Raw genomic sequence first — 27,117 nt, forward strand, 5'->3', positions numbered from 1 at the left:
TGCTTCAAAGAATTCACGTAAGTTGGAACTTTCCCCAAATCCTTCGCAAATATTTTTTAAAACCTCTTATTTCTATTAACACTAACTTTCGCAAGACATCTACAAAACTTGAATTGAGATTCTAAAAAGAAATTATTTCAATATAGACCTTTGTATTATCCTCATGACCAAGACATTAATTATGTATGGACTTTTTTTTTTCTTTTTTAAACTAAAAGTTTGCTTAAAAAATGCAGATTCACAGCTGTTTCACAGGAAACATTTGACTTTGGAATAGTGCTGACATATGACTAGACTCCTGATAGCTTAAGAAGGGCAAAGACATTGAGCATGCTTTTTTTTTAGCTCTGCACAGTAACAAACCAGATGATCCAGATGGCAAACATTAGTTGCCAGTTTTCCCAGTATTCCTACCAATTCCCATCAAGTAGCTGGAAATCCCAAGAACCATACTTGTTTCAGAAATATCATCACATTCTGGTGGTTTCTACTGTGTAACGTCACGAGATTTCCACTTCTGTGAAAATACAGCTGTAAGTTTTGGAAACTAGGAAAGTTCAAAATCTTAAAAAAAATAAATTCCTAAAACGTTTTAAAAAAACCCTCCCTACTCAGCTCTGCTACTCAGGTAGACTTTTAAAGATTACATGATTCATGCATTAAATCTCACAGTTCTATCTAGGAACATAAAGCACGTCCATAATTTTTATTTACTAGCACTTACAGATAAACCCAGTTGAAACTGAAATCTTGATTTTGTTCTTACTACACATCAGGTTATCCAAAACATAATTCAACACTATACAATACTCACGTACAGGATGTTAGTGTTACACATCACATAAATTGAAAGGTGGTACCCTTACTGTGAAAGGACAGTTTATTTCTGCCCTTTACATCCCAAAAGATAAAACGGTTGGACATGCAAGTTTATAACACAGGACCGTGGTTCTCACTAGAGCACAAATAAGGTAAGATTATAGTAATTTTCTTCTACTTAATCCCTTCAGGATTACAAAATCATTACCCATAGAAAAAAAGGCAAGCTCAAAAGTTTTTATTTTAACTTTGAGAACATTTCCAGCTTGTTTTGAGCATCTTTCATACTCTGCAAAACATACTTGCTTTTCAAACATCCCTGACATGAAGGCATGCTGTATCTGTTAAGGAGCTCATGCACAGTTTCCTTTTAATAGGGACTTTAGCAGAATGAATGCAGCAGCCACCACACAGCCTGTTACTTGGTTATCGATTTGAGACTCTTACTTACCCCAGCATTCAACAGCGTTGTGACAACATTTTTGCCTGGAAGCCCTTGAATTGTAGTTCCTTTTCCAGTAGTCTTTTGCACAACAATCACATTGGGTTTGGATGTCATTGGAATTGTAGTGATTTTGGTTGTAGTTCCTAAATTTTTGTGGGAAAAGAAATAAGGTGCAATTTATCACATGCACATTTCCTTCCACTGTAAAAGTTGGTGACCTATATAGCAATCATTATACTTAAATCTGACAGCACAACAAAAAAAAAAAAAAAAAAAAAGGGCAGCATCTGGAATGGCAATTTACATCACCCAACTCAACATACAAAGATTAGACACCCACTCTACAAACCTTTCACCTACGGTAAAAATAGGCATGCCCAGGACAGAGTAATTTATTCTATATTAGGACAGTCAGCCCCTTCTCACAAATTACAGAGCAAACTAATACAGCTTTCTCAGGCTAACATGTCTAACTTTTCAAAGGCTAAAATTAGGGGGGGATAAAGACACCACTAATAGTCAACTCAAGGTCCTATTTGCACAGACAAATATTCTTCTACAGATAACTTCTGTAGAAGAATCTACGTACTAAGAACGTATCTCCAGTCAAGAGAAATACCAGCTCTTTCTGGCATTGAACTGTTGTAATACAAGTGACGAGCAGAGTACTGAAAGAAGGAAGGAAAAAAGAAAAACATGCTATTGTTTTACAATCAGTTCTTAAAAGTTGAGAAGTGTGGGTTGTTTGGGTTTTTTCTGAAGAGCTGTGTTGGCTATTTCTGTTCCTCTCCCGGTATTTAATTAGTTCCATTCCCTGTATCAGGTTTTTATTCACCTGCAGTGACAGGTAATTCTGGTCAGCCCTCCGCAGTCTACAAGAGTACATATACTGATATGTAAGTCATCAGTGTTATCAGACTGCCATTTCAATATCTACTCAGACAGCTTTTTATCAATACCTTCCACTTTCTCCTTGAAGAAAGTCCCCCTCAGTCACAGCAGAGCTACAAACCCAAGGATTCCCCTCACTAACTTCTACCTATTAGGCATGCCTGTAGATACTTCACTATGTATTTGACTAATAATTCTACTAATTCTGGGAAAGGGAAGACATGCTGAGACAAGATCATGAATTACTTAACTCTGGTGACTTCAGAGGCATCTAAAAACAGCTCCCTTAGCAAAAACAAACAAATAAAAAAAAGCCCAAACCAACCCCCTAAAAAACCCAACCCCCACATAAAAACCACCACAAACCACCACCACCAACAAAAAGCAGGCATCCTTTCCAAACTTGTGTTGTTTCAGGACAATCATTATTATCCTTATCAGGACCAGCCAAGGGTCTCCCTGCATTAGCTAGTGCTTAGGGGAATACTACTTGCGTTTGTGTATAAACTCACTAGTAGATCTAGAAATCTTCTTAACAACTCATCATACCCATAACAGGCTAAAAAAGTTACTTGTTCCCAAAAAAGCTACTGTATCAGCCCTAAATACCATTTTGTAGAAATCATGATCTGAAAAACTGAGGTACCTCTTACCAGACTATACCCCAGAGCGGGTTTACAGGATAGATTGTGCAGCACCTTCCAGTGACAGGAGCTGGCTGGTGCCATGTCACGTCTTTGCTAAGCACCAGCAATGGGACCTCTGAGTAATTTAAAGATATTACTAGACAATTTAAAGATATTACTAGACAGGATAAACAGACCCAGCAGATCTTGCTGTACATGTGCACCTAGCTAGGAAATGCAGCAGACCTTCTCTGCATTAGCACTGTTTAAGTCCAAAACAGATACTAAGAAATTGTTACTGGTGTGAGTGTGCTTGGTCCTGGTCCTAAAGGGACCCTATGTTTAGAGCTTATACAGGCAGAGAGCACCAAGGCTGGTCAGCAGACTAACAAAGATAAGAGATAAGCAGCAGGGTCTGCATGAGGCTAAGAGGAAAAACTTAAGTAAGAACATGCAGTAAGGGAAAGACAGGCTGACACTGATAAAAGAACAGGATAAGGTGGAGACTGCACAGCTGAATTTAACATACACAGTTCATTTTCATTCTGGTTCTTTGGATGTGCAGTGGAATAGAAAAGGGCAGCATCCAGATTATAAAATGCTTTAAATTGGAGCCAATACAGTTTTCTGATCTTTCTGCCCTCTAACAGAGGCCAATATAGTAGTTCTCCTCCCCCACATTTCTCTTTTCCTCCCAGGCATCCCTCACATTAGATGTTTCCTTCTTAAGCACAAGAACTACTGCAATCCTTAAGAACACCACCTCCATAACTTCTACCCATTACTTCATCCTCAGCTATTTTTCTTCTGAATTAACAACTTCTCCAGTAAAGGTCCTCATAATTATTTGAGCATGTAACCCACAGAAAAGCCCTAAACAATTACAGCAAGTCTAAAATTACTTTTGAAATAAGTCTTAATACCAAAGTACTCATATGCCTACCAGAAACAATATTACTGCTGATAATCTTCCCTCCCAGCGTAGCCAGTGATTTTGGTACTACGGTAATGATGCTACCACTTGTAGTTTTCACATAAGTAGCAGCCCCTGGAGTTCCAGCCATCCGAGCCCCTATAGAGGGGCTAACCGTTGGCCGTGTATATGTTGCTTGAGTTCCTGTTTTAAAGAAAGAACAAGAAAGTTCACTGTTAGAACATGATCCTCTACTAGTATTTGTGGAAAAATAAGTTAGTTTAGAAAAAAAGCACTAGATTTTATTCAAATAGACCCGACACCGCAATTTTTACCACCCTTTACAATGCTCCTAGTACTTGTTAAACCCAGACAGCAATATTCAACTATATATCAACTTTAAATTGATGTAAGAGTCTTCTGAAGTATTTTACCAAATATTCCACAACTGCCATATTTTAACTCATGTGCTTGTATCCAAGATTGTAATTTTCAATAGGTGTTTAGATTCTGCCTGTATGTTTGCCACTTGCTCCCTCAGATGCCCAAGAGTTAGGCATCTGATGACACTACCAGAACTGATCCCTTCCTCTCCTGAAAGACACCTATACTCTCACTTCTCCTATATGACAAATTGTTTATAAAGAACACCACGAATGACTGGTCTAAATATCACTCTAAGAGAAAAAAATATAATTTATAATGAAAATGCGATTTTACAGATTTAGCATTTAGCAGTATAAAAGAAACCTCCCAACAAGGTATAAATGCTGTTTTTTCAGACCTATTCCTTCTCAGAATGGAAACAGAACTGAGTCCACAAAAGAAAGTTGCTCAAAATAATAATGAGTCAACAGGAACATTGTAATTCCATTCTGCTTGTACTGCTGCACTAGTGCACTACAGACCTTAATTGGTAAAGATCACAGAGCAAAACAGTTTGTTACAACAAGAAAGCCATGTGTTCAAATCCAAGAAAGCACAATACAGGTTTTACCAATTAAATGAACTGCAAAACTGCTAGTTTGGTGGTTTTTTTAAAATGTTCTTAAGAATGTTTTTATGAAGTACTCCTAACCCATGCTAAAAATTCAGGAAGTTAGTTAATTATAGAGTTTTCTGAAAACTAGAATAAAGTCGCCTTTCAAGTTTTCCTCGTGCAAGTTTACAATCTGAGCGGTCTCCATTATTACTGATCTTTAACCAGTAAGAAAACACAAATACAACTAGATCCCCAGAAAAACACTGGGAGTTTAAAATTCAATTTACTGGCTTTTTTATAAATTCACTGCAGGACTATGAGCAAGTCACCTGTCTTTTAAAGTCCATATACGTAAAATAGGAATGATGCTGATCTATCTGCTTGAGGTACCTAAAAAGTTAATTAATGTAAATTGTCTAATGTAAGGTGCTACAAAAGTGCAAAGTATCAGTGTAAGTTGCAAGAAAATCTCCTTTAAAATATACCCAGTGAGGAAGGAACGATCATATTTTTGTGTACCAATTCAAAAAGACCATAACAGGAATAAAAGAGCACTCAGTGCAAAAATCCTAATCTAGAATAAGTATCAACAGGACTGTGAATGTGCTGTTGTGCTCACTGTTCACAAGGGAGAAGTGCTTTTTTTTTTTTTTTTATCCTAATAAACCACATTTGATCAGCTGTATGTCTGGGTTTACCCTCCCTTCCCTTCTCAGAGCCATAACTTACCAGTGGGAGTAGTGACCAGTTTAGTTGTCATGATAGTCCCATTACTGCTAACCACCATAATAGGTGAATTGCTACTGCTGGGCAAGGCCGCTGTAACTGGTTTGGGAAGGATTTTACTGGGCTGCACCTGTTGAGTGATTATTTTAACACCTAGGAAAGGAGAAAGGTCACTGTTAAAATACAGGCACGAAAAGTTACTTTCTGAAATGCTTTCTCAGACCGAGCCCTAGTGGGCAAGTAGCCTCACAAGGCTTCTATTCTGAGCCCATGTATTCTTGATCCTGAAAAATATTTGGTTTTTTCTTTGGTTTGTTTTTTTTGCTTGGGTTTTTTTTGTTTATTTTGCAAATAACAAGACAGTCATCATCTTTGCCTTTCATGTGCCTGTTTCAGTTCCTAGCTACTCCCACTGAGGCATGGGATTCCATTCCATCATTGATTTGCTGTAGTGATTTTTAACCTTTTCTGGTCCATGATTCAAAAAGTAGAACATTTCCCAGGAACCAACAGGTTACAACCAATACTGAATTGGTTCATATACAATGAACCATCTAAAAGTGAAATAGCTCTTCATCAATTTAGTCTGTAAATTCTAATGTGTCTTAATTAGCCTGGTTGAATTTCATCCCTCTGGATTAATTAAAAAAAGCTTTCTGCACAAAAAGCACTAGTGGCCGTAGGGAAGCAACTGTGACACTGGCTAGGGAAGGCTGCTTTAAGTAAACTGCTCGCTCTCCTCTCGGTTTATTGGTTATCTTGAAGCCACAAACAAATTGGGCTGAAACAAGCTCTGAGCCGAATCAGCAAGAACAAAGGATGAGGACACCTTAGTATAGCAAGGATTCTGCTCCCTCTCTCTCAACTGTGTAGTGGAATGGGACTTCTGCATGCTTCACTTCTCAGTTGGAAACCAGGAGATTCATGTCATCTGTTCAAAAGTATATCCAGGACACTTGCATCTTATGTTCTGTTCCATGACGAGGTAAGTGTATTGCATTGTGTAGGTCAAATGCCATGAAACACCCAGCCTGAATTAATCCCATCTAAATGTAGGCACTTACATTTGTACAGAAATATTTCTAGGTGAACAATTTTGTCCACCTGGGATGTGAAACATCCTCTGGAGATGTTTTCTTCTTTCTACTTCGACTATAAAAGCCATACAGAGCAAGTAAGCTCCAAACTTAAATAACGAAGTTAGGAAAGAGAAATTGAAGCCTTTGCATCATCCAGACACAAAACCAGATAAAAAGCAAAGTCTCTTTGAAAATTGATTCACATCTTCCAGAAAGAATAGGTATCAGATGGTATTTCCAAAGAAATTTCAACTAAAAAGCACACTGAACCTAAACCCATGGTAGAAGGCAAGGAGTGAAGCTCTTATTGATCAAATATCGTTCAATGACCGGAGGATGGAGGCCTCTTATCTGTCTTCATTAGTAATTTTTTCTTAGGCAATGGTCCTATAATCCAAAAGGAAGTTTATCAACAGACAGGAATAGAGCTGTTTATTTTTTAATTCTATGGACTATTTTAATTCTTTGATCTAAATAGTATGAATTTAAAATAATAATTTTACTGACTTGATTAATATGAAATAGGGACATAAAAATACTTTGCACTTTTATAGCACTTCTTCGTTTAGAATTAGATAACTTTGCAAGCAGTACTTCTTACTGCATCTTATGGAGATAAGGACTATATTCTACTGCAGAGTAAAGCCAAGATAGAAAGATTACATGACTTGCCCAAAGTCAACTGAATGAGTCAGTGTTCCAAAAAGAATCGAGTCCAACTTCCAGTCTCAGATCTAATTGTATTTGTTTTGACAAGTACCTCAAAAGCAGGTTTTGATTTCTGGACCCAAGAAAAGAATTAAAACATGGATTAACTTCTTTTTGCAGTTGATACAGTTGAACAGCTCTCGGATCTTCAGAAAACTGGTGTCTTCCAGGTTGCCAATCACGTGACATTTGAAGATATTTACATACCTTTCAATCTCTAAAGATAAAACATTTACTCCTAAAGCATGGTCTGCAATACCTGAACCAAACAAGAAGAGTGACAGAACCAAATTCTTCAATTAATTTTAGCTGAAAACATTAAGACATCCTTCACTATCTACTTATAGCCAGGTTTAATGCCAAATCCTGTACTCAAGTAATTACACCTTAATGATAGCTCCCCATGCACATTTTGGGACAGCATTCTGCCCTACTTTCTTGAGTTGTGGTTAGACCTCACCAATCAGCAATAGGACCCAAGATTAACTCCAACTACCTGATTCCTGTTTGATCTGAATGGTGGGCTTGATGCCAGGTGGCAACTGAGATTGCTGTGGCTGCTGTTGAGCTACAGAAGACTGCACCAGCTGTTGTTGCTGCTGCTGCTGTTGCTGCTGTTGTTGTTGCGGTTGCTGTGGCTGGGCCTGTTGTATTTGGTGCAGCTGCTGTTTAGGGGACTGCTGATGCTGTTTGGGAAACTGTGCTAAGATCTGAGTTGGGTTCCCAACCAAACCTTTTGGGGAAGGTAGTCTGGTAGAGGCAACTTTAATTGCCGATGTAGACACACCTGTGAAAGAGTAAATGGTTTAAAGTTGAACAGTACAACAGAAAAGAAAAATATTACAAATTCTAAAATAATTTTATATTTAAACTATTTTTACTACTGAAAAATGCATAGATATACATGAGGAAAAAAAGCTCCCCCAGAGCAGAAGTGCTCTGTTCAGAGGCGAAGGACCTTATAACAGATTTTCTATGTGGCAGAAGAACAGCAGCTAATGGAAAGAAGACCACAACCCCAGTCCACTTTCTGTACCTCTTGTAGTACAAATAATTTACACATATTTTCAAAGTCTGATCTTTAAGCTGCAAGAAAGCAAAATATTTATAGTGAAAATCATGACTACAAAAAAAGTTAAGGGTATGAGAACGACAAATATCAAACCCATCAATATTAGGACAGAGTATCAGAGAGTGCAACATTATTTTAAAGGAATGAATCAAGTAATGGTATGTAATTTAGAAAACTGTGGAACACGCTTTTTTTTTGTGTGCTGATAGGTTAGGTGATCTTACAAGTAAAAGTGATTAAAATATAAGTTTGCAGTAAGATGGAAAGTTCCCAAATAAATCTTAAGTACTTATTTCTGTCATTTCCTTACATAGTTGTCACAGCATTTCCAGTGAAATTTGGCTTCATCTGTAATTCTAAACTGCATATCCATAAGCACCAAAAGCCCAAACAGAAAGTCCATGTCTTATGAAGGCATTTTTTAACCAAGTCCCAGTTGTAGTAGAAAATAGAAAGAAAATCTCCTCTCTTATTTCTCTACATTTACAGATGGCAGTGATAATGATAGAAATCACAATAAACTACAAGCCTGGCAAACTAAATAAGCAACGCTTTTCTCACTGCATCATCTAAGATGGTTTCTCTGTTTTCTTGGTCAGCTGTTTGCATTCATGAATTTAACTTTCTTCACATTTGGAGCGATTTTCAGTTTATGTCACATAACGTTTCACCAGCATCTTCTGCAATGACAGTTACAGCCTTGAAAAAAACTATTAGAGATATTCCACCTAACATATTTTAGAATTATAGCCTCTTCCATGATCAAACCCAACCAGAAGTCCACAGTTCAAACAATATGAAATTCTGCTGTAAGCCCTTGTGCTCTGTGTATTACTATCTTCAGGACCTGATTAACAGAAGCAATATGGAAGGCAAAATACCTCCTCAGTCTTGATTTGGTTGCTCAACTTTTTATGGAATGGAACAAGAATGGAAAATATGGACCAGGAAAAATTGCAATGTGACATTTGTCATTGTCAGGCAGAGTATTTTTCAAGTGCTGGTCACTGAGGCCCTTTCATTCATCCACAGCTTCCCTTCCAAATGTTAGCTAGTGGCCATGGAGCTGAAACAGTCAAGCTAGCACACATAGTTGGAATTAGAAATCAGAAATGTAGGAATTTTAATCCAGGCCCACTCAGGTCTTAATTTTTATGGACTTGAAAGCTGACATGCTGATAAAATACACAGATAAAAAGGTATAAACACTTCTCTACCTTTCAGAATTGTCAGTAAGATTAGTTACCACAAGAAATATTCTAAAGACTGGGCATGTCAAGTATAGATTGTATCTACTTGATGTTAACTTTGCATGTTTCTGTAAATCAGGCTTTAAGAGAAGCAATCACCTTCAAATATTGGAAACATCCATTTTCCATGCATCAGATAAGAGTTCTTAAAGCTACAGTGTTTTAATGCTGCAAGTAGAATCTTTTCAAAATAAAAAAAGCTATGCCACACCATCTCACCACATTCTCTTTAAAAAGAGGATCTGCACATGAATTGTTGAAGTAAAGAGGGAAAGAGTTCAACAAGAACTTTTGTGGAATATCTTGGATTAGTTTCATCAGTAGATTACTTCCACGCCTCCTGTGCTTCATTCATCATATGTAAACACAAAGTGCATCTCCCCTATGTTGTTCTCAAAACAAAGTCCAATTAATCAGTGAAAGAGCTTTTATAAATATGTTATTGCCATACCTTGTGCTACTGTTGACATAACCACTGACGGTGTTGATGATACTACAGCAGTCACAGCAATAGTATTTGCAGTACAGGAGGGAGTAGAACAGCTACTGCTGCTGCTGCTGCTACTGACCAAAGAGGACTGAGAAGCAGTTATAACCACTGGTTGCTTTTGAGTAGTTGAGGCAATGACTGATGTTGGGACAAGTTTCGTAACTGCTGCATAGTTGTGGGACTTTGAAAGGATGTTGGGTACAAAAGTTGAGCTTGGAGAGGTGGTTACTATTATCACCTGAAAGAAGAAAAAGAACAACAAGAAATTCATTTGTTCTTTGCATTTATTTAAGAGCATAATATTTCAGTAATACATCTGCCTATGTGTATTTAGTTTTAGGGATACATGTTTATTAAGACCATTTAAGACTGTTGTAATTACATTTGCTGGCAACAAAAAAATTCTATTAGTTTGAAGAAGTGGTGATAAACATTTCCTTAAAATTAGAAGGTTTGGTTTTTTTTTTTGAGAAAAACAATTACTCTCTAATTAAAGTAGAATTATCTCATGTCTGAAGACAAACAGATAGGAATAAGCTGTTTGGCTTCATTAAACTGGGCCAGGAAGTCTGAAGCCCATTTGAAACGGAACTGAAGGGATTTCCAGCAGGTTTTAAACACTATTCTCCCAAACTTTGCACATACATCAAGAAAGGGCAATGAGAGAACAGATGATTTTTTTTTTCTCTTTAACAATTAACAAGCAGTTGCTGAGTCAGTAATAGGAAATATTTTTGATCCACAAGGCTGTAAACAATCAATATTTCATCAGTGAAAAAAACTGGTTTAGCTTTGAAACAATTTCTGCTTTAATTAGTGCTCTCAATAGCAAGAAATTCTCTCTTATCTGTCTGAAAACCATTTGTCTGAAGACAATAAACATTACCCCTAGTGCGAGTTACAATTACAACGCCATGAATCTGATCTGACATAGAAAAACATAGACTTCATTAGAACATTGGAAGAGGTCTGTTCTTATGCAACTGACCTAGAAAACTAAGCATTTCTTCAGTATCGAGTATGGGACTGTTTACGTAAAGAGATTCCTTTTATTCTGCTTATATGTATCTCCTTGTACTTACACACAGTTAAAATAGAAACACACAGCACAGAAATACAACATATTTTCAGTTTACCATGCAAGAATATTGGGTTTTAATAATGCAACTGTCCCAATAAAAAATTTACTAAAACCTTTAAAAGTAAAACTTATTAATGATTTGATGTAACAAATGCAAATAGAAAAAAAAAGGTACAGAAGGAGTAAAGAAAACCTGGGTCAGCTCAAACTAAAAGTCTTACGCTACTACCCAAGGAATACTGAAACCTTGCCTGATAGAGAAAAGAAATAGTATGATAATGGCACCAGAAATAGACTTAAGTGACACATCAAGCAGTAGGAGATTAAGAGTTTATAATTTGTTTGTTTTTTTTTTTTAAAAAATAAATAAAAAAAGGAGATAACTATATGGATGGAATAAAAGCAGCAAATTTCACCACCATGGCTGCCTCTGCCTCTCCTTGTGCCCCAGTTTTATGGTCCCTGCTACTTATCTAAGCCTTTAATATCTTGATCTGAGGAAAACCAAAACCTCACTACCTCCACGAGCTACAGCAGGTTGACCATAACTGACTAATGCCTGAAGAACAAGGTGTCCACGTCTGCTGCTCTACCACTTTAATGCATTCTCCAGGGAGAACGTTTTCTCTGCATCACTCTTATTTTTGCCTTCTGCCTAAACTTGATTTAATCAAAAAAACCCTTCTGAAATTGCTCTTAGGCTACAACCATGCAGACAAGTTGAACACGACACAGCTTGATTCTGGTACGAGGCTTGCAGGTGAAAAGATCCTACAGTATGCCTCTGGAGTTTTAACGCGTTTCTTAAATAGTCAGTTAACACTAGAAATACTTCCCAAGTGTTTCAATTTTAGGGCCAGCTCCATTCCACCTAAGATAACTAATTTAGGAATACAGTCAAAGAACAACTTGCAGTTAAAAAAGGCAGATTATCACATTAAACTTCCTGTATAATCCGTAGTGCAACAGTGCAAGTTCAGCATCTCAACTAAGTAAGTATGTAGGATGAATCTGGGCGTAATCACAACTCCTGAAGACCATTGCTCTTCATTCAAAGACAGAGTTAAAACCATCGGTCCAAGATTATCACTTAAGAACACTTTATTTAATCATGCAAGGATAAAAAGCTTGTAAAGCATTATAGTTCAACAATGATGGCTGTCCTGTGACTAAGCAGGTTTGGGTCTCTTTATTTCTTCTTTCAAAATTAACACAGCAGAACAAAGTTTAGTGATCTTCATATAAGAAGTATATCCAAAAAACAGATTTTTCAGGTAAAAATTTAAAAGTATAAAGCTGAAATCACAACAATTATATTTTTGAGATACTATTTTCTCACATGTCAAAATGATCAAAGTAACCTCATCATGTACCAAAACTGCATCACATCAGTTACAGCAGAAAGACTGCGTGATTTTTTAAAAAAAAAAAAAAAAAAAAAAAAAAAAAGGCAAGTTGCTTTTTGTTGTTGTTGATTTTAATTGTTATGGTAAAAATGAATTCCTAACATACACTGAAATTAGTCCTGTCAGCTCTATTTTGAGAGACATCAAAACCTAGTCTCTGAAGAAATAAAGGCATTAACTGCCAGAAGCTTCACTAGCTAGATTCCTTCTGTGTCCTAGACAGAGGACTTCATTATAAAAGAATCCAGAAATTGGAGCTGTGACATTATTAGTTGTTACGACAAATCTTCCTCCAACCTACTAAAATGTCAAAACAATTCAGAAAGCTGGCATGCAGAAACGAAGAATTTCATTCATATCCAACAACTTCACTCCTATCCAACAGCACTTGTTTAAAAGAGTACATTTCCAATCTGAGTGTAACAAATCTGACATTTAAATTAAAACTATTATAAAGGGTTTCTCCCACCAAAATGATCCAGTTACGTATTTTGGCATATCTAAATCCAACAGAAGAGGGCAGTGTGACAAGCTCAGATGCAAACCCTACTATGGCTCCCTAATGATACAAGTGATGATTTTCCTATCATTGCAGATTAGTAAGAGTGTCAAATAACACTATGCAAAGCAAACCCTAAAATTCTCCATGTCAGAACAAGCAGAGGCACAACTGCAGAAAAGACCCTATCAACAGTCCATTCTCTTCCTTTTGGAGATTTAACTACCATGATACATAACACTGAATACAACACTACAGACATTTAAGGCAAAAAATTCTTCCTGCACAAAAGATGAGCCTAACAAGAGCAACAGAATGGGTAGGTTAAGCCCTATACTAGCTGTGGATTTGCAGCATAGAATGCAGGACATTTCATCTGATGGTTTATGCTCACTCACGAACTTCTACACATATATTCAGATATGAAATTTGATTAAGGACACTGTTAAAGAACAGTGAATCAAATAAAAGCATCACAGAGCTCTGAAGTGGGAAAAGGCCAGAAAGCAAGATCTTTATTGCACATTACTTCAGTTAATCTTCCTTGGTTTTAAAGTTTCCAAAAATCAGGACATGGGAACTCTGCTAATCCAAATAGAGTCATAAAACAATTAAGACGACTAATAGAACAAATATCATGTGAAAGTTTGAGCTCAATAGTCAAGCTCTCACAGTTGGAAAAAAAATGCTTGTTAGTAGCCAGCCTACCATCAGTTTGTTGGTATCAAGGCCAAATTAATTCCACAGACCACCCCCCCCAAGTCTGCCTCAGTTAATAACCACACCAAGAACAAACTTGGTCTGAGTCATTAATCTTTTTTTAAATCTTAAAAGTGGACACATCTGAAATGCTTCCTAAAGCATGGGAAAATAGTCATGCCACAGATTAGGCATGTAAAAATCCTGAGTCCAATACAAAATTTCAACACGGAAAACCTCTTCCCACACACTGCATTCTGGTGGGCACACTCAGCTGAAATAACGCAACTGATTTTGACCACTATAACACTGTTAATGTGGAATGAGAAATGGCACACTAGTACTGAAAGGAAAATAAAGCCCCCCAAGTCTTTGATCAGCTCCAAGAATAAGCTTTATAGACCCCAAAAAACTAGTCTCTAGACAAAAGGCTTGGCAAGGGAAAGCCCATGCCACCTCTCCTGGAATTTGACTACTGCAAAGAATAATTATAAATAAGGAAAATAGAAATAAGAAAGATTACCTTTGACCAATAGTTGTTACCATCTGAAGGCTGTTCAGTGGCCTATGTGATCCAGTTCTCAGTGGACTAGTGTCCATATCACAAAACCCAACACCACAAATGGTACTAACTGGCAACCTTGTTGGCAGTCTCACCAGAGAGGCCAAGAATTGAATGAGCATGGAGACTGAATCCCCTCTCATCCCTAGAAGTGGTCCCTTCAGGTCAGGGTTGAGGCACATTGGTGGGGCAGTCTGGGGGAAGCTTGCACTCCCGCTGCCTGTGCTGTACCTGTTCTGTGGATAAAAAGAGGGCTTCAGTCTCCACGGCTGTCAATCCAGGTCCTTTCACACACAGGTGAACTAAATTCATACAAGAGTTTGGTTTTCTCTTTGTTCGTTTTAAAGAGGGATTACCTTATCCCAATGCAATCCTTAAAAAACAGCTAGACAGTTCATAGAAAGGAAGAGTCAAACATCACATCTTATTCATTGATAAAACCAGAATAAAGTAACATTTGGCAGCTTCCCCCACATACCTTCTGTGTTGTCGTGTTTGTTGTCTGTGTTGAGGGCTTAGTGAAGGTTATTTTCACAGGCGACATGTGTGGTGGTAAGGAGTTGGCAATGCTCTGCATTATATTACTCATCTTGGGGCTGCCACTTACAGGCACTGTGATAGTTTTAGTGACAGGAGTCACTGCCTTCGGGACTTCTTTCAGGAGAACAGGGGAAGAACTAGAAGAATTCGTTCGCCGTCTTTTGCGGGGCTTTTCATCATCATCTGAGCAGCTGACACCTGGAAAAGAAGTACTTTTTCTCAATTGTATTTTCCCCATCTGCAGCTCTTGGTGCTTTCTAAAACACTACAAACTTGCTGAGTCTTATACCCACTTTCGAAGAAGACAGAAAGAAAATAGAGGATAAATTACACCTTATGGTCACAAATAACCTGTATCACACCACAGATGGTCTTAGTCCTTGATATAGACCACGCTTAAAGTGCCATAAAGCAAAGAAACCCCCCAAACCCCAAGCTACTCAGTTACTCCGTTACTTCAGTTTAAGAGGTTAAAAGAACATAAGAGCCAGCACAGGGATTTCATTTGGTCTCCAGAAGTTTGACTAATGAGACTATGGACACAAAGGGTTTGGGATAGCATTGTGCACATTTCAGTTTAAAACTTTACACTACATTACTGTTGTTGTTGCTGGTTTTGTTTACAGCAACTGGACTACTGAAGTTTACCTTCCTGCAGTCTTCTCCGATTTCAACCTTTGTACCTACTTTCATCCCAGGCTTATCATTACAGTACCCTTCTCCCTTTCACCTCAAAACAGCATCTTGAGATCCCTTTTTTTTTTTTTTAATTACATAGTTTAAGTATGAAGGTCACACCTCACTTTATGAGCTTCTGCCTTGTTTGGTGCGTTTTGTGCAACAGATATAAAATGGCACCTAACACTCAATCATGAAAAACAACAGAAATCTGGCCTCAAGTGTGTTCATTTTCCTCACAATCACCTACTGCACATGAGGAAAAAGGTTTGCTGCAATATTCAGCTGAGCAATGGATAACCCTTTCTGCAGTGTGATCAACAGATCTTAAATCCATGTGAAACTCTCCTAAGTAGGCAAAAGGTTCATAAATTGGTATACACTACAGAAAGACACAGTTTGATTACCTTGAAAATCTTTTACAGCTACTGGGTAGCATTTATGTTTACCAAATTAACCAGTGTTAAACAACTGAAAAAACAGAGATATGCAGAAAATACACAATTGCCCTACACAGAACAAGACTGAAGATGTTGTTCTGTATGCCTGGGGCTTATAGACAAAAAATGCTGTCACGGTAAAAAGCGGTCTTGCTGGTAACCCAAGCAAACGTGGTTGGCAGTCAATCTCTAATTAGGGTCAAGATCTAATTATGGTCAATCTCTAACTAAAATAACTAAATATTCTGGCATTTGAAAAGTGAAGACACAGGAATTAACATGGACAAGAAAGTGCCCACTAGCACAGCAAGTGATTTCTGAAAAATGGGATCTTCTCTTAGTATGAGTACCAGCTCATTTGCAGGTATGCTTCAGAAGGCTGACAGTTGTATCCACACAATGATGGGAAACTGAACTAGAGAAGAGAAGCAAAGGTTCTATTTTAAGTTTGCTTTGAACTCCAAAACATAGTTTTAGCTGGCTGTAGCAGTACAGATGAAGCATGGATCTATGAGCCCAGATTTCAAAGCTCTAATCAACTATTTACTTTATGGTTCTGAGCAAGCCCAGCAGCGATTTCCATCTATAAAGAAGAGATTTGGTTACACGACTCTGAAGTCTCTTATGAACAGGCTTTTAAGTATTGCTGTGAGTGCGCTACATAAACTTACAACTGTGAGGTCACTAATCACACTGAAAACGTGCAGGAATTTCAGAATCTCAGAATCCATCTGAATCAAAAATCCACATGCAGCTAGGATGTTAGAATACAGCTGTTATTTTGGTGGGTCACCAAGAAATACTGAAGGTAAAGCTATTTGTTCATGGTCCTCATCCACGCAAAAAAACCCCAACCACAACACGGAAGAAATAAAGTAAAAATTGAACTAGCAGAACATTATTTTATGTCAAGCACTGCTCATTTCATCTCCTGTTTTCACTGCTGGGGTTCTTTAAGAACATTATTCCTACAATTTCATGTTAGAAACTGCATTTGCACAAAGTTTTCCACAAGCATTAAGCTAAAAGGTAATACAGCTCGACTATAACTCACACTTGACAAGCAAGGAAGCAGAGGCACGGAGAGGTTAATGGCTCAATCAGACTGTGACTTGGATGAGGTCACACAACAAATCAGTGGCGAAGTCATGACTGTATCTCAGGCCTCCTGAGTTTGCTCTTAACCAAGTTTGTTAAAACTAATGTGACTCATTAACACGTTCTGAAAAACACACAATTCCTTAAAAAACAAACAAACAAAAAAAACAAAACCAAAACCAAAAAAAACCCTAAAACCCCAAATGAAGCATGCAAAGTGGGGAAAAAAATTAAATCTAGGGATGGATGGAATAAAAATGAGGACCTTTCATCCCTCTATCATGTGTCTAGACTGCTTTTATACTCATTACCATGTAATAATTCAATAGAGGTCTAAATTAAATTTTTAAGAGGTTAAGAACATTTTCCCCTGAATCTTTAAACTAAAGCTGAGTGATCAGTGCATTAAATCAGAAAAATGAAAAAATCTTAATGTAATGGTTCTGTGGGTTGATATAGCCATTGAACATGGTGGTTTGCAAGTAACATTATATTTATGTACAATGTGACATTTCTGACTAGATAGAAGTTTATACAAACATGCATATATAGCACAAAGTTTAAAATATTTTTTAAATATTAAAGGTATCCACAGCAAGCATCAAAATAGCACTTATCAGCTCACTATTAATCTTTATTTGTCACCTGCATTTTGATAGACACCAAATCAGTACAGAAGGAACCATTTTTAATTATTAGTTAAATAAAACTACCTTTGATGAGCTGGGCATATGTATGAGGACATATCCTGCTTTTAGAACTAGCTGATTTATTAGCCAAAGAAAGAAGGTGGGTGCGGGGGACAAGAAAAAAGACTGTTTCTAGACATTATGCCCTGGATTTCCAAACTTAAATACAGGAAGATGGGTATCTGGTGGGAGTTCGTATGGAGTTTTCACAGTTGCCCTGGAATGCAAGCCTCACTAAGATTTGCTTCCAAATAAATCACAGAATGCCCAGACATAGTTAATGTAAGCATATAAATGCTTGCCAAAGTACTGCATTCTAAAAAAAGTCTAGGTCAACTGTGAAAGTGGAAAGGAGGGACCTTTTCTAACTCAAATAAGTGAGCACTTTGCATTATTTAAGCAGAAGGAAGAGGGAAGTCCTCTGCAGAAGCAACCAGCAGAGCCACCCTGAAGACAAATTCTGAACAAGTGGGATTAGAAATCCACTGATAGACAGCAATTCCTATATTTTATTTTCAAAATACTTTTCATTCTTGTTGTCCTTGCCATCACTGCTCCCTGCAGCATTTTACAGTGAGTGGATTTATCCTGAACACAATTTCTCTGAAAAAGGGAAGCAATAAATTCATTCTTTAGACTAAACAAAGGCATAAAGGCATTAAATGACTTGCCCAAGGTCAGAGTGTTTAACTCAGCCCATGCTTCAGCCACAAGACTGTCCCTTTCTTTCCCTTTTGTTAATCAGTTGCTAGTATCACTTACTTTTGACGTAAACAGTACTTCCACTTGGCAAGACGACTACATTGGAGGCTGGACTGGCGGGTCTGGGGGACTTCACTGTTGCTACACTGCCACTTGGAACAGGGGTAGATGTTGGGGTTGAAGTGGTACTTGTGTAGGAATAGCAAACCACCACTGAAGAGGAGAAAAGACACCTTCCATATAACTGAAGTGCAGAATCCCATTATTCTATCACTATTTTAACAATTGAAATGGAAGCCAAAGACTTATTGGGTCATTATCCACATCTTTGCCTCTGCAATCCTGTTACTGTTGAATACTCCCCAGGTTTGACCTAAGCATGGCCATGGAATTAACGGCCTTCAAACACAACATAGAAATCTAACCTCCCCTCCTCCCGTCCCCAGAAATCTGTGCTGCCAATTCTAGATTTTTTATTCATACTAATCTGATGTTTTACTTTACAACTTGTTGTTTTCCATTTTAGCATTAATTCAGTATTTCAGTCTTTTTGCTTTTCTGTAAATGACCATATCTAGACCGGTAACCAAGAGAAAATAGTTAATGCCTCTCCTCAACAGTACATCGGTCGAAGAAACCAAACTATTCCTACAGTAAGGAACAACTGGTTTTGCTAATCAGCTTTTTTAAACTGTCATTTATAAATAATAGTACAATGATCCAGTATTTCTCACAAAACCAGAATAAAACAGCCTGTTTCAAGAAGTGTTACACATTCTCCACCTGCATGAAGCATAATTTGAGCCTATTCGGCCAAGCTAGATGGAATGTGTACTAGTATTATTTCAAAGGCATAGGGAAAACAGAAAGCAATTGTTTAACTTGTTAACCTGGTATGTTTAATCTGAAGTTAAAAAAAAAAAAAAAAAAGGAAAACCAACAGAATTTTCTTAACTTTCACCAAAACCTACTTACATTCTTAAAATAAAGTGTTCCGAAACATCTTTCATCACTTACAGAACTTTACACAATCTTAAGCCTTCAGTCCAAGTTTTTATAGTTTACAGAGTTTAACAAGTTAACCAGTGAATTTCCCTGTCATTTCCTGGCAGCTTGGTTTTTTGTGGGTTTTTTTTTTTTTTAATTTCAGTTGCTAGTGTGCTCACTAACACAAAGCTGCCAGATTTATGCTGTGGATACTGCAAAGGCATCTTTAAAAAAAAATTAAAAAATATTTCTATGAATACTGTTCAGTAAGAAAGATTCAGTTTGGTTTTTTTTTTAAATATCTAACACTTGACATCTAAGATAATAATTTATACTATGACATTATTTTTATATTCCCACAGATTGCAGAAGAATCCTGGCTTTCTCTCACCTTCTTTGTTTCCAGTTTCTGCAGGAACTGGAAGAGATGCGTTGTGCTGAACAGCTGCATTGGCAACAGCATTAGCGGTAACAGTAAAAGCTGTTTGTGGAACAAGCCGTGGCATCAGTGGCACCAGTCGACGACCTTCTATAGACCATTCGGAAGAGCTATTTGGTCCAGACATACTAAACAGAAATGCACATTCTGTAAGTATTCTACTGAGTTTCCAAAATACTCAGTACTCATTAAGTGTCTTTTTTCAACAGTGAAAGTCTAAGAGGCAGTTTCTAAAGTCATACTAGAGCAATAATGTTCAACTTTCTTCATTTCATGAAAGCCCTTCCATTTTTCCCACCTGATGTAGAAATCCTCCCATAGAAAATTTAAGAGCTGCTGCTTCTTTTACTGTTTTGTTTTACAGAGCCCTTAAAAGGCCAGAGGTGTGTGGATGTCATACTCAAAACTCCCATATTAGATTAGCTACTATTCACGTAGAATTGGTACACTCTCTACTTCTGGATGACAGAAGTACCTACCCAAGACTACTGAAATTGATTACGTTACAGGGAAAAACCCTCAGCTACCAACATAAATCTTGTTTTACCTGAACAGAAGTGCTTCTCAGACTTATTAAAGTAGTCCCAAACAAGGTAACAGAACTTGAAATGATTTAAATAGACCCTGAGCATCCTCCTCAACAGAAAACAGCCTGCTGCTCTAATTTTCTCTTTAGTACTTACACACAAACTGGAACGTTTCCAAAAAATGCTGTGCTTATCTAGATGGAGAAGTGTTTCTGTTTGACTGTTTTACATGAGTCATTTGTCAAATCAGCAAAACCAAAATGGCAAATTATTTTTCAAACCTGTTATGTTCTTAAGCAAATCAACCTATTTAATGTATTAATATATTCTGAAAAACAACTTCTCACGTGAACTATTGCAAGCAAGTTGCAGTAAAAGCTACCACAAATTAGTTTGTAAAATACAGAGGATCTGCTCTGTTGTTAAATCCTGATATGCTTCAGCATTCTTCATACATATTCATATAGTGTAAGCAGAGCTACATCAGCTAAGGTAAAAACATTTTTAAAATAAAAAACAAGACTACAAATGTTGCATATAGCAAAGCTAGCAAAGTTGGCTTTCCTAAAGAGTTAAGAGAATTATTTAAGTCAAATACTGTATTACCATCACTTACAAAGAATTACCACAGAAAAAATAAAGAGATGCAGCACTTCACAGTTGCACCTTGTCTGGATTATAGTATCTCATCCAGCTGAAGTTCAACACTTCAGGACAAACTTTATGCTTGTTCTGTAAAATGCTAAAACCAGAACTACTACTTAAAAAGGAAACTTGATTCAAGAAAAGAATCCTGATTTGACAATTAAATGTTAAATTATTTTTCATTATCCCCCCCCCCCTTTCTTTAAAGGCGTGTAAGGAAGTTGGTGGTTTTTCTTTGGTAAACAGCGTATTTCTAACTCTTTAAACTTGAACATTAAAACACTAAAATGTTAAATGCCCTTCTGCAGCACTAAAACAGTATGCTGATTTTGGCAAGTCTTGGATCAGACAATTACTAGCTCCGAGTGGCCTGCTATTTGTACGATTTCCTTTTTTTCCTCCCCGTAACACCTCAGCTACAATAGTCAAACTTAAAAATCAGTGGTTGTAACACAGAAAAAAAATACAGCCACTTACAATCCAGCTCTGTTTAAAGACAGTTCTTAATCGTAAGACTGTTAAGTAACTATCAAAGATACGTAAGCACTTGCCCTCTTGCTCCTCTCCTCCACCTCTCAAAATCATGTGGAGCTTGAGAAAGCAAATGCAAGGAGGAACCAGCCCAGTTGATGCCAGCACAGCAGCTGCATCAAGCAGAGAACAGTGGACACTGATGTCATCAGTTAGCTTGCTGCAGTTTTTTTTTTTACCCTGACCATTTTTTCCTCCCTCTGTGCTGATACACTGTTTTCCACTAATGTCTGCCACCTCTCTTTCCCTCCCTTTGTCTTTCTATGTAGTTAAGTCCCTCTTAATACAACCTTTCCAAACAGATTTAAATAAAATTAAAGCTAAAATAAAAAATAATAAAGGAAACATGTTCATCCTACTTATGGATTTCTCTGTTTTCTCCACTTTCTGTTTCTTCTGGTCTGTCTTACAGACAGCTCTTCATGATGAAAGACTGTTTATTATATATTGTACTTGTACAGCGAATGGGATGCCTTCAGATACAAAATGCAACAGGACTAAATAACCATTTCTAGCTCCCTGATGTGAATCTGACACAGTAATTCCTTCATCCATACACTGTTTTAACTACTGTTCTTTAAACCACCATCAATCTTCAAAGTTCTATCATTCAGTTAAGGCATAATGGATTTTCCAAAGGGTACCTTTGGAAATCACATAGAAAATGACCTGTAACTTACTTGTGTGCAATAGTCGTTAGTCGTTCATCATTTACTGCTCTCCGAACTTCAGCACGATGTCGCTCCGTTGAAATACTATTAAAAAAAACAGCAATACATTTTAGTCAGAGGGAGACATGAACATTTATCTAAAACTTCCAGCTAAAATTAAACTTATGAATAATCTACTCAAGAGATGAACGGGAACAGGCATTTACATTTAAGAGATTGTCACTTAACTTTTGCTATCACAGTGAGAAAGAATGAATGTATTATTGTTCAAAAATATTACCGAAGAATAAAAAGAACATTACTGTTCATAGGATACCCCTGCAAAACAGCTAGAATGCAACCTCCCAGTGAGAGCAATAAATTTAAAGCATATGGTAGAAAAATTTGCACAGAACATGCAGCGTTCTTTCTTGATGTAACTTGGGCCCAAAGACCTTGAAGTCCTACCTTGATGGAACTCCAAGCTAGCGCACACTCATGAGCTAGCTGTAATCCTTTTAACATTCAGTATCCCACAAAACACCACCAAAACAGTAAGGCTTCAGCCACAGAAGCACAGTTGTTTTCCTTATTAAAAACTCAAAGCAAAACAGGAATTAAACCTCCACAAGACAGAGAATTACTTCTCTAAATTAAGATTTGCTTTGAGATACTAGTGATAGAAAAAGCACACAGTACCTTAAAAGAAAACAGGTCATTGGTTCTTATTTTAAAAAGGTCAGAGTTACCTAAGCACTTTAGAGAGTTCTCCAAGAAGATCCTTCTTCTCTTTCGTAAGGTCTCCCTGTGCACGTAAGGCACTGATGACACCTGCATATGCTTCCAGTTCTGAAGAATTAGAGCAAATAGTATTTCTATTTAATGCTCACAGCGAAGGAAAAGAAAAAAATTTTATTTTCAGTATTACTGACAGTATTCTATTAATTTTCAAAATCATTAAGAGGAACATGTCTTTCAATTATTTAGTGCTTTTCAAAAGAGATTGATGATTTAGAACTCGCTCAGTCAATTACTCTGCAGCGTACAGCTTTTCTATGAAACAATTGTATCATCACAGAGGATTATCTAGTTTATAAACCCAACCAAATATTTCAAGCTCTCTCTGAACTGACAGTTCAGCCAGAAAGCTTGAAGAAACAGTCCCCAAATTTGAAGAGTAGCTCAGAACTCTCTAGAAGCAGGAGAAAATCTTTAACACGTATCATTATTGAAAGTTCCATGGAAAAGCTTGGCTTGAAAAAGAAACACACTATCAAAAGTGCAACTGATTTTTCCGTAATTCCTTTCATTAATTAGCATGGAGAACATCAGCTCTAGTTTGTTAAATATGATCATCATAATCTTTTATGCCCATTTACTTGATCAGTACAACTGCTTGAATCTGAAAAGAATGCAACACACTGAGTTAAACCTGCTCAACACAAAAGAAACAATCCAACTATTCTTAAATGTAGACATATCACGAAAATTAACTCACAAAAATACAACTCTGATTTAACGCAGATTTATAATTCCAGGTGACCTATGTAAATGTCATGCCATCGGTGTTTTATTAAAAAAAAAAAAACAAACAAAAAAAACCCCAAATAGTTAAAGGCTACTGAAACTTCTGAATTTTGTCCTACTAAGCAGGGTGAAAATACACCTAATGCAAATAATGGAGTCTGCTAATTTGCCAAAGAATAACTTGCTATTCTAAGCTTAGCACAATTTAAGGAAATGTTACTGAAACTCCTGCTTTAAACCAGAAATACAAATTCTTTCGATACTTACATAGGTGCCTTTCATTCAGCACCCCCATGTCAGCAGCCAACCCAAACCAAGCCCACAACAGATCCCAGTTAACTAAAAGCAAGAATAAAAGGGGCAGGCCAAAACCTAACACCTCTGAAGTTTGCTGCAAAAGAAAGACTGATGCTATTCTGAAAAGCTTTCAGTTTAGGATTCCAAAGAGCTAATTTACAAATCAAATCAAGGAATTGTGCTGAAAAGAAGTCCTGCTCTCCTGTCCTGATTAAGCAGACAAAACCCAAAGCAGAGTCGCTTTGGTTAACTATGCAGCCTGCACAGGGATGCTGAGTGACCTACAGAAGCATTTACAGCTTCAGTTATAAAACATTAGCTAATTAATGCAATGGTTATTACTAATATCAACATTTATTTAGACAACCATGTTACAATATTTAAGATACTAATTATTTTCCTCTGTTAACAACATAATGTAATTCTTCAGATACAACCATATAATTATTTAGCAAGGACAGATCCCCCCCCCCCCCCCCGCATTTTCAATAGAGATCCTCTACACTAGGGGTTTAAAAATGCACATTCTGGCCTTTTGGAAGCTAGTAAAGATTACAGAACAGCTGTAACTAGCTTCTTCACCCTTATGTCTATGTAGCAATCATTAACTGGTGCACACTCTTTCCAACGCAAAACACATCAAACGGCCAAAACAGGTTTCACAAATCAATATCATTATTTCAAGTGCAAGGTGCTACCACCATCCCCTTATGCAGTTATAAACCACGAACACCGCAGAACAACGCTAGGTATTGCACACCTCAGGATGCATTTCAGCCTCACCTACACCACTGCATTTCACTCGTGACAGAGTACCCAGCTATTCCTGAACAGTCAACCAAGTAAGATGTTGGGCTGAGAGCTGGAAAAGTGGGACTCTATAAAGCAGATGAATATTGCAGTTACTCGCTCCCACTGCCAGTGCTCCTTCAGACTCCAGTCTTGTGGTGTATCTATTTAAACTGAGAGCTTCTCTACCCTAGAAGAAAGGAGGCTGCTACAGGCTCTGATCCTCTGTTACGCTGGCAGGGCCCCCTTGTGGGGACACAGCTCATGCCAGCAAAAAAAGATTTATTTTTTTTAATTTTTTTTTTTTTACTGTCAGCCTAGGTTATGTCATTGAAGGAGGTGTAGCTGCAGTTCTGTTTGGCTCAGCTGCACCAGCAAGGTTCTGCCAGCACATCGCCACCAGCTGGAGTGGAAGTTTTTTTTCCACACTCCTAGCCAGCAGAGCTACGTTAACAAAATTTAGCAGCACAGATCCGGTCCAAATCTTCTGGCATCCTGCACTTTCTCCTAGTTTTTGTACTTCTTGAGCCTTGCTTAAGACCTGGGGCTGCCACCTTAATGGACGTACGGCTTAGTTGCAATGTTGTGTGCAACATCTGTGTCACTGTCTGCTTCAACAGAATGCAAATCCCAGCTTCCCAAGAAATGAAATGAAAAGGACAAAGTGAGGGAAAATAAACTGTCAGAAAATAAAGTGGATGGCTGCATAACGTATGAGAACCTTGACACAGTTAAGTACAGCACATCATCTTTTAACATTCAAGTAAAACGAGAACAAGAAATGCTGTACTTGACGGTCACAGGAAGTTCGAGGAACTCTCTTCCTGACATCACCTCCTGGATTATGCTCCTCAGAAGACAGTCTGAAAAGAAAGCTAAGGGTTTCTTCTTCCCTTCTACTATTACGCATCATTTAACTGGCAAAAAACCTCTTAACTAAATAAAAAGAAATTCAGCTCTAAGAACTCAAAATTACAGTGCAAGATCAGATCAATGGACTAACAAAGGATTCTCTCTCCTGTGGTAGCCAAAAGTGGATGCCTGAGGAAAGAGCAAATATTTTTATTACCTTCCAAAATACAAAAGCATGTCTCCTTGTACACATCTATTTACAAGGACAGAGCACAAAAAAATCTCCCAATATATAACTACTGGACAGGGGTCTCAGATATTGAACTACATTTGAAACAATGCTGCTGTTGTTATGACAGTTAAGCGAGAACACTGTTTTCACACTTCCCTGATAATCTGTGTAACTGCAAACCACAAACCATCACAATTATTTTTTTCTCCTGTTTCAGGTCTTTACGATAGTACCTTTACTACTTGAACCCAGTCCCAGAGCACCAGTTAAATCAGGGTTCCATGATTTTTTTTTTTTGGTACAAAAAGCTGTCTAATACAGAATTGGAAAACAAATGACGACCCTTCTCTCACAGAGCATCCCGTTGCATGTTAATAGTCGTAAAAAGAACAGCAATGCAACACTGCAACATTGAGGCAGAGATGGTCTAGGACATCCATGAGAGATTCGACCAAACCAAAACAATTCTGCTCTATTCATTTTGCTCAGGAAGAGCGCATCTGCCAAACATCATTTTAAGCCAGGGCTGTCAAACCAATGACACATGCAAAATGCAGGAAATGACTTGTAAGTTGCCTGTAGACATATTAAAGTATTTCATGGAAGCAGCAGGCAGGCAAATCTTAAAAGGGCAAACATACAGACCCACAAATTGTATCTTACTGTACCCAGTTTGCGAAGGATCCTCTTGCATTCATCTCTGCTGAGGTCCAGAAGAGTTGGCCACACCACAGGCATCTTTCCCTTGTGTCTGCGCTCCCACAGAGCTCAGCCTCGCTGAAAAAGGAATATAAATGCAGTAAGTGCAAGTCCATCATTTATTGATTTCCCAAACCGATTAATGTAAACTCTCCTCAGCCTGCTCACAACTCCACCGACACAGTGGCTCCCATCCCCGCTCCAACCTTTGTAATGGCACACTTTGCCATGCAGGAATTCAGCAGTTTCACAAGGGCACGGACTTCCTATACTCTCTTGCTCAGATCCATCACCCAAGCCTTTTTACCGAGTTTCCCGTCTCCTTCTCAAGCCTTTTTTCATGCTGAAACGCTCTCCGAATTGATGTTCAAGTCTCCTCCCTCTCTTTATGCACAGGGCACCTATTATAAGAACTCTTCCAGCTAACCGCACGCTCCCCCTTCCCCCCGGGGAATGCATTTAGCACTAGCCTATTATATGACAGAACGGCACAAACACCCTGAAAATTTGCTTTCCACGTACCAACACCACCCCCCCCCAAAAAAAA

At 37.7% G+C, this 27,117-nt stretch overlaps 1 protein-coding gene across 4 annotated transcripts in view; it reads right to left on the bottom strand.

Moving 5' to 3' along the window:
- Positions 1-27,117, bottom strand: part of LOC104837468 (chromosome unknown open reading frame, human C11orf30) — a 41,365-nt gene that overhangs the window by 12,911 nt on the left and 1,337 nt on the right. For 3 of the 4 annotated variants that reach the window (XM_010576615.1, XM_010576616.1, XM_010576617.1), the window contains exons 2-12: positions 26,540-26,648; positions 22,924-23,023; positions 22,205-22,279; positions 19,774-19,949; positions 18,456-18,608; positions 14,727-14,986; positions 9,963-10,239; positions 7,686-7,976; positions 5,406-5,555; positions 3,725-3,898; positions 1,271-1,407 (exon numbers count right to left, since the gene is read on the bottom strand). In XM_010576615.1, coding sequence (XP_010574917.1) covers positions 1,271-1,407; positions 3,725-3,898; positions 5,406-5,555; positions 7,686-7,976; positions 9,963-10,239; positions 14,727-14,986; positions 18,456-18,608; positions 19,774-19,949; positions 22,205-22,279; positions 22,924-23,023; positions 26,540-26,609 — 1,863 coding nt within the window. In that variant the 5' untranslated portion in view covers positions 26,610-26,648. The remainder of the gene's footprint in view (positions 1-1,270; positions 1,408-3,724; positions 3,899-5,405; positions 5,556-7,685; positions 7,977-9,962; positions 10,240-14,726; positions 14,987-18,455; positions 18,609-19,773; positions 19,950-22,204; positions 22,280-22,923; positions 23,024-26,539; positions 26,649-27,117) is intronic. The other variant, XM_010576618.1, reaches the window with a different exon arrangement.

The sequence above is a fragment of the Haliaeetus leucocephalus genome, unplaced genomic scaffold (assembly GCF_000737465.1).
Source record: "Haliaeetus leucocephalus isolate CR32 unplaced genomic scaffold, Haliaeetus_leucocephalus-4.0 Scaffold536, whole genome shotgun sequence".
Lineage (NCBI taxonomy): Eukaryota > Metazoa > Chordata > Aves > Accipitriformes > Accipitridae > Haliaeetus > Haliaeetus leucocephalus.